This window comes from Lolium rigidum, chromosome 6, assembly GCF_022539505.1.
Source record: "Lolium rigidum isolate FL_2022 chromosome 6, APGP_CSIRO_Lrig_0.1, whole genome shotgun sequence".
NCBI lineage: Eukaryota > Viridiplantae > Streptophyta > Magnoliopsida > Poales > Poaceae > Lolium > Lolium rigidum.
Genome location: NC_061513.1, coordinates 12,451,748 through 12,459,037, shown reverse-complemented (window position 1 = coordinate 12,459,037; position 7,290 = coordinate 12,451,748). Strand labels below are relative to the sequence as shown.

The 7,290-nt window shown below is 45.2% G+C and overlaps 1 protein-coding gene across 2 annotated transcripts; it reads left to right on the top strand.

Moving 5' to 3' along the window:
- The first annotated feature begins 6,415 nt into the window (after window positions 1-6,415).
- On the top strand, window positions 6,416-6,742 carry LOC124668337 (defensin Ec-AMP-D1-like). Of its 2 annotated transcripts, none has more exons than XM_047205496.1 (2): window positions 6,416-6,454; window positions 6,536-6,742. In XM_047205496.1, the coding sequence occupies exons 1-2, from the start codon at window positions 6,416-6,418 to the stop codon at window positions 6,740-6,742; spliced, it is 246 nt and encodes an 81-aa protein (XP_047061452.1). The 2 variants fall into 2 exon arrangements, with proteins under 2 accessions (XP_047061452.1, XP_047061453.1); XM_047205497.1 differs by having other exon boundaries at window positions 6,416-6,470; window positions 6,567-6,742.
- Window positions 6,743-7,290: the final 548 nt, after the last annotated feature.

The following is a 7,290-nucleotide window of genomic DNA, read 5'->3' as shown; positions in this document are numbered from 1 at the left end:
GGCAAGGGCAGCAAAGGTGTCGGGTTCCTTTTTCTTCGAGAAGAAGTAAGGGAACAAGCGTGAAAACGCCGTCTGGGCATCAAAAAAGCTATGGCGCACCAGGTCCGCATAAATCTCGAGAAGAGACAACGTGTCGAGAAGACGGTTATCTTCAGGCTTTTCCAGCACAAAATCTTGACTCATTTTCCCTGCTGAAACAAAAGTTTGGGTCTTCAACAAAAAGAAGGGGCGGAAAATCAAGGACAAGGATGGAGATGGATTAAGTGAACTTACTGACAAAACACCGATTCAACGACTCGAGGCGAGCGGCGATTTTTCCTTCATGGGCAACATTCTGAGCGATTTTGTCACTCAGAGCATTTTCTGCCTCATGAAGCCTCTTCCGAAGATCTTTAATGCAAGAAGCGTCCTTTTCAGCTTTCTCGCGAGCCTCTTCACTTGCCTTGAGTTTGGTGGCAAGGTCGTCAGCCCGTTTGTTCGCCGCAAGGAGAGACTCTGTTAAAAAGCCATAGGATGGAAGTTAAAATTGCACACAGGCCAAGGTTGATTTTTCGAGGAGTAGAAAAGATGGATTATTTGACAGTTTACCTTTTAACCCTTCAACAGTATTGCGGTACCCGATAAATTGGCACCAAGGTTGATAAAGGGCTGCATCAAAGGCTGTAGAAAAGAAAAAGGACAAAAAGGTTTAGAGTAGTGAACAACTCGACAGACAGGCAAACAAAGATAGTAAACTTACATCGTCCAAAGCTGGTGTCGCGGAAATTCCGGCTAGGAAGAATTCTTCGCCTAGCTCAATCCTCGCTCTCTTTGGCGAAGAGGCTCGGGGGCTAGTGGCAGGAGTCGACCTTTGAAGATCTGGATGAGGAGCCGAGGTTTCTTCCGCCGTGTGGTGCGTCTCCGACACAGCCAAAGTGTGAGACATGCTCATAGAAGCAGTCGCATTGGCGGCGGGTTCTTATTCTTCTTCCTCGCCGCTGATTACAAAATAGAATGAGTTTATTTGACATGGAATCAGATTATTCGGCACATAATAAACTAAAAAGAGCGACAGGGCAACTTACGAGCTGATAAGGGCGGACGCGTAGGCGTCGAAGGGTTGTGTTTCTTCGGGAGCAGTTTCCTCGACAGGAGAACTGCTCACCTTGGAGGTGCCGGAATCTTCCACATCACCTCTCTTCCGTTTGTTTTTTGGAGAAATAGCGGAAGGGATGGACTCGGTTGACTCGGAAGCCTCGGATTCAACTTCTTTTTCAGAGTGAGCCGCGGATTTCTGAGAAACCACGACTCCACTTTCAGGTTGAGAAGGAACCTGGGTGTCATCGGCGACGATCGCTCGCTCTTCGACCTCTCCACCTTCGGGAAGGGGAGGAAGCGATGATGCAGTTTGGTGGTTCTACAAAAGATAAGAATGTGTCGACAAGAAATCATGTCAAGGCATAGCAGAAAAGTAGTCGACAAAAGTGAAAAGCACAATAACAGTCAAAAAAGGTGAACAACAAAAACTAGACGACAAAAAATATATTACCTGGGGGAGGGCGTTGGCACCGCTGTATGGTACCACGCGGCAAGAAGAAGGGACAGGATCTTTCTTGTTCAGCGATGATATCTTTCGGACAAGTTTCTCTAAGTCCTTGACCGAAAGATCTGTCGACATGCGATCCACGTCCTTGTCGCTAGCATACATCCAGAGGGGATTTTTGCGAGCCTGCAGAGGCTGCACCCTAATCCTAAGGAAATGAGCTGTTATTTGGATTCCCGACAGCTCCTGGCCGCGGGTATTCTGGAGCTCATGGATGCGGGACATCAGCTCTTCTGTCGCCGTTTTATCTTCTTCAGTCGCCTTTGCATCCCAGGATCGGCGGTGGAGAATTTTGGCGTTGCTGTCAAAAGGCGCGATATCATATTCTAGCGAGTCGGGGCAATCCTCGCGGACATAAAACCATCTTCTACGCCACCCTTGGGCGGAGTCGGGGAATTTGACGTCAAAATATTCGACATCAGGGCGGACGCAGATGACAACACCACCTATGTTATAGGTGATGTTGTGGGAGCCATTGCTGCGGATAAAGAAAATGCGCTTCCATAGAGCCCAGCTAGGCTGGACCTTAAGGAAGCACTCGCAAAGCATGATGAAGATAGAGATGTGAAAGATGGAGTTGGGAGTAAAATGGTGAAGTTGAAGCCCATACACAAAAAGAAAACCACGCAAAAATTCGTGGATGGGTGCAGAGAGGCCGCGGATCAGATGGTCGACAAAACTAACCCGATAACCAATGGGAGGCGCCGGGTAGTTTTCTTCGCTGGGGAAGAGCAGCGCGTCCTTCTTCTTGCTGAGGCCGAGCTTTTTCAGCAGGTTGGTGTCCTGCGCGGAGATCTTGGATCTCTCCCACTTGGTGTTTCCCAGATCTTGCGCCGCCATGGATTCGGGGGTGTTGTGCCTGGTGAGCTTTGGCCGCGGTGGCATCAGCTGTGGCGCTGCGGAAGAAGGAGAATGCGTGGGCGCTGGAGCTCTGGTGATTGCAAGAGGGATTGAAGCAGAGGATATGTGAACAATGGCGCGGCGAAGGGGATGAACGAGGAAGACGATGGCTATTTATGGTGGGTTCAGTCAAAGCGTCGCACCGTTGGATGATGAATGAATGGACTCGATGATTTACACGTGGCTCGAGGGGTAAAACGAGTATTTTCTGCGTGATGGAACTAGACAGACGCTACAGCGCGCGTGCCAGAAAAAGTGGAGGACGTGTGTCCCCCACTTGCGTAACGTGTCAACGTGCCACAGATTTCGGGCCCGCAGGTCAGCGAAGGGACAACTCTCGCGTCTTCCTGATATAGTGGTCGTGGCTATCGTCAGCATTGATGTCACTTTATCAATGGAAAAAATCTCGGCTTTGACGATTTGAAAATTGGCGACAATGAATGACGACTAATAATCTCGAGATCCTTTGACCAAATACAAGTTTTTGTTCAAATGCTCGGGGGCTACTTTATAAAGAAGTTTCGATAAGGTTGATGGAGATGATTCAGAAGGGTTCGATTCAAAGTATTGCGACATAGACAAATTGGAGCCTACATCCAAGTATAAATCCTCGACTGTAGCCTCGGGGGCTACTCCCATCGGGAGCGCTGTTCGCGCACCCGATAAATATGAACAGACGCATGAGATGTAACAATATAGTGGCTAAGATGCTACAAAAGTGAGCCTACAACCAAGTACAAGCACTTGGTTGTAGCCTCGGGGGCTACTCCCATCGCGAACGCTGTTCGCGTGCCCGACGAAATTTAATAAGTACTGATGAGTATATTTCGAGTTATCAAAATAACTCTTCATATACTCCCATCGGGAGGATAAGTTAAAAGCAATATAAGTCATCCGTTGACTCGAATAAATGTGCTATTCCAGCAGCCAGAAAAAGCACTTGACAATATATTCTCAGAGCGCCTAAGTCACGAAATAATCTCTGAATGCTGCAAAACTCTGCGAAGGTAAGTCCCCGGGATTCGTCCTGTGCGGCGTGGCACCGCCTCTGACGGCGCTTTGTTACTTTTTCCGTGTCAACAGATACGAAGAAAAATCCTAACGGACGCGTTAGGTACCCGATAAAACATGACTGGAATTCGGCATATGGTAAGACCATAAGCGGCACTTGTTGAATTACACCAGTATCCCGAGATCATGTCCAGGGACGTGATCTTGAAGTAGGTTTTGGTGGATTGCTACGAGAGCAGTTAACTGGTACCTGATCTATCAAACGAACCAGCCTCAATTACCGTTATCCCTGTACAATATATAAATCCTTTGAAAAGATTATTTGTCGAGTTGAAGAACTCATGTGCAGATTGTAGAGATGGAGATTTTCCCTGATTCTTCGATTCAAGCAAAATCTCGGGGGCTACTGACATAGGCATCCCCAATGGGCCTGCCGAAGAAGGTACCCGGAGTTTACTGAAGGCCCACGACCCGAAGTTTTATAAAGCCCAAAGGCCCAGTCGGGAGATAGTTTGGAAAGATAGGATTGTATTAGGAATATTAACTTGTAACTATTGTGGGACGGGCCAGAAACCCTCCCGGACTCTGTAACTTGTGTATCACGAAACCCTCGGCTCCGCCTCCTATATAAGGGGGAGTCGAGGGACAAAGAAAGGATCGATTCATTGTTTTCCAGACAACCCTAGTTTTCATAGCAGTCGAGTACTTTTCGGCTGAAACCTTCGAGATCTACTTGCCCTCTACTTCCAACTAAACCCTAGTCTACAACTTGTAGGCATTGATAAGTTAATCCCTTATCAGTAACTGCGCAGAAGTACTGGTCATTTCCAAAACAGAACTGTGCAGAAGTGGGATGGGCCCGTTAGGTCACGTCCAATCAAACCGCAACAGTATCAGCGTCATGAATGATGTCATGAAAAATATCGAGTCCATAAGAAGCATCCGAAGAAAAATTAAAATTGTCGAGTAGTACAACTTGAGTCTACGCACGGTTGCAAGCATCCGTACCTATACTCGGGGGCTACTCCCATCGGGAGCGCTGGACGCGCACCCGATATATTCCAGAATCAAAGACTCAACTGCAAGGAGAAGCACTTCAAGAGTATTTAAAGAAAGACTGAAATATTTAGACCGTTTGGCCTAAGTCTGCATTCGGTTGCAAGCACCCGCGACCAGACTCGGGGGCTACTCCCATCGGGAGTATTGATTGCACACCCGACGAAAGTTTTTGCACTCCAGGATCATGCCCGGGGACTTGATTCTGTGTAGAGTAATGTTGTTTTGCCATCGGCAGTTAACCAGCAAAGCTGGGCACGTTACTCGATATCCTTTACGTACTAAATCTCGCTTGAAAAATTGAAGACCCGATATAAATGTATCAAATGGTCCGTGAAGACCTGTAGAAAGCTTCGGGAGAAGATAGCATTCGAGTAGTACAACTTGAGTCTATGCACGGTTGCAGACATCCGTACTTAGACTCGGGGGATACTCCCATCGGGAGCGCTGGATGCGCACCCGATAGAAGAAGATGATGCTGGTACAAGGAGGACAAAATTTATCGGATGAAGCAAACATTCGATAGAGGCATGCTTTAGTCTCTACCTGAAGTATTTTCGGCTAGACACTCGGGGGCTACTGACGTGGGTATTACCCTTTGGATAACTACTATCGGATTACCCCTTGCGGCCCAATCGGAGGCTCATGAAGACAGCCGAAAGCCAGGTGGGCCATAGCGTCGGTTCGCAAGGTGAATTTTTGAAGAACAAGGCAAGAATACGAAGAATAAAAGGAAAGTTTAGAACTAGGACTCTTTGTAACCTAGTCGTACCCGGACAGATCTCTCGAGACCTGGCTCTCAATATAAGGGCCAGGAGAGGGGCTGTCGAGGACACACGCAATCTTAGCAATCATAGCCACCATAAGTCTAGAGCTAGGTCCCTGCAGAACTTAGATTCTCGAAGAGATCACAGCCGAAACCTTCGGCACCCCATTGTAACCCGATATTTTCATAATCAAGATCACATAGGCAGGACGTAAGCGTTTTACCTCATCGAGGGCCCCGAACCTGGGTAAATCGCTCTCCTCGCTTGTTTGATAACCGATGTCTCATGTCAGCCTACAAGATTCCATCAACCCTAAGCCACATATGGAGGGCGTTGCCGAGGAGTACCCTCGACAATCACACTTTTCAATATAGAATGAGTCTACAAGCTAATTAATACACTCACACATGATACTACATCTAAGTTACTATGCACTATGAAGGTAGTAATATAGGCTAGTGTCATACGCATGACACTAGTCGATGTTACTCCTCACTATGACTAGTCTTAATAAATTGCCGTAAGTAAACATCTCATCTACTGTCAAACTTCTTATTAATTGCATTTAATGAGTTCCTTTCTTAAACACAATCAATAATTTGTAATAAATAGACAACTCATATTACATTTAGTATGATCACAATGGATGTAATAAATACTGATCTTTATCCCCTCAGGGGTAAGTGAGAGTATCTTTAAATATCTCATACAACTAAGGCTAGTCACAGTGCATAGTATCATATAGTAGTATCATGTATATGATATTTATCTATGATATGAGATATTACATTTATAGTGGATAGTATTATAGAGTAGTATCATAATCTTATAAATTTATTGTTTTGTAGAATCCCAATGCAAATATATATACAAGATATTTTTGGCATTAGTTTTCCTTGTAGCATGCGCTATGATACAATATCTACCTATGTTACTTTAATCATATCTCTTCTCCTTAATTAGATGTCACATCAATATTTTTGTGGACCTAGAGTGCAGAATACTATTTAAGATACTAGCACTATGGCTAGCCTAACAAGCCCCTTCCCATCCCGTCTTCCCTCGTAGCACATCATACAATCGAGTGTGATCATCCTCAATGGATCTGTCCATGAAGCTTTGTGTGGCCCTTCTCCTGGTTCTTGTGGCCTCAGGTATACATGGTTACTATTAGAATCATCTCATACTAATTAACATGCATGTGCCAAAACTATGTGAGATAACTTATTTTCTTTGTTTTGTCTATTCAGACGGCCATGGGTTCGTGCAGGTAGCTTTGGCAAGGGAGTGTCAGGCACAGAGCCATTCGTTCAAGGGGGTGTGTGTAAGCGACACTAACTGCGCATCTGTTTGCCAAACTGAGGGTTTCACCGGAGGAAAGTGTATTGGCTTTCGGCAACGTTGTTTCTGCACCCGAAACTGCTAGATTACCCAAATGTCTTCATGCATATATACAATGTATGTGCACAAAAAAAGAGCCGATCAGCAGAGATAAGTGAATAAAGGGAATTACATCATCATATGAACCCTCGTAGTGAAAGAGATAATAATGTTTTCTACTCGTGTCTCACTTGATCTGATTTGTCATGGTGTGATTCAGTTGCAAAAAATTGTCCCTCTAAAGGCAACCAATGGTTTAACATCGAACACGGCAGAAAAAGGTTGGAAATTATCTATTCTGTCTAGCAACAAGTAATTAAACCTAAAATTAAGATATGCACCCATCACAACCATGCTAAAAAATATATGATCAGACATTCATCTCTCCTTTCGACAAAACATAATTGTTAATTGGCCCAAAAAGACTGCAGTACGATTATAAGCCAGAAAGTCACTTCACCCGCGTTTTGTTGTACGAATATACAGCTCCATCAGGAATTTTGTACTTCGTCCATTCTAAATTAGTTGTCTTAGATTTAATTTGTGTAGATTCGTATGTATCTACACACTTACAATGCGTATACGAATCTCGAT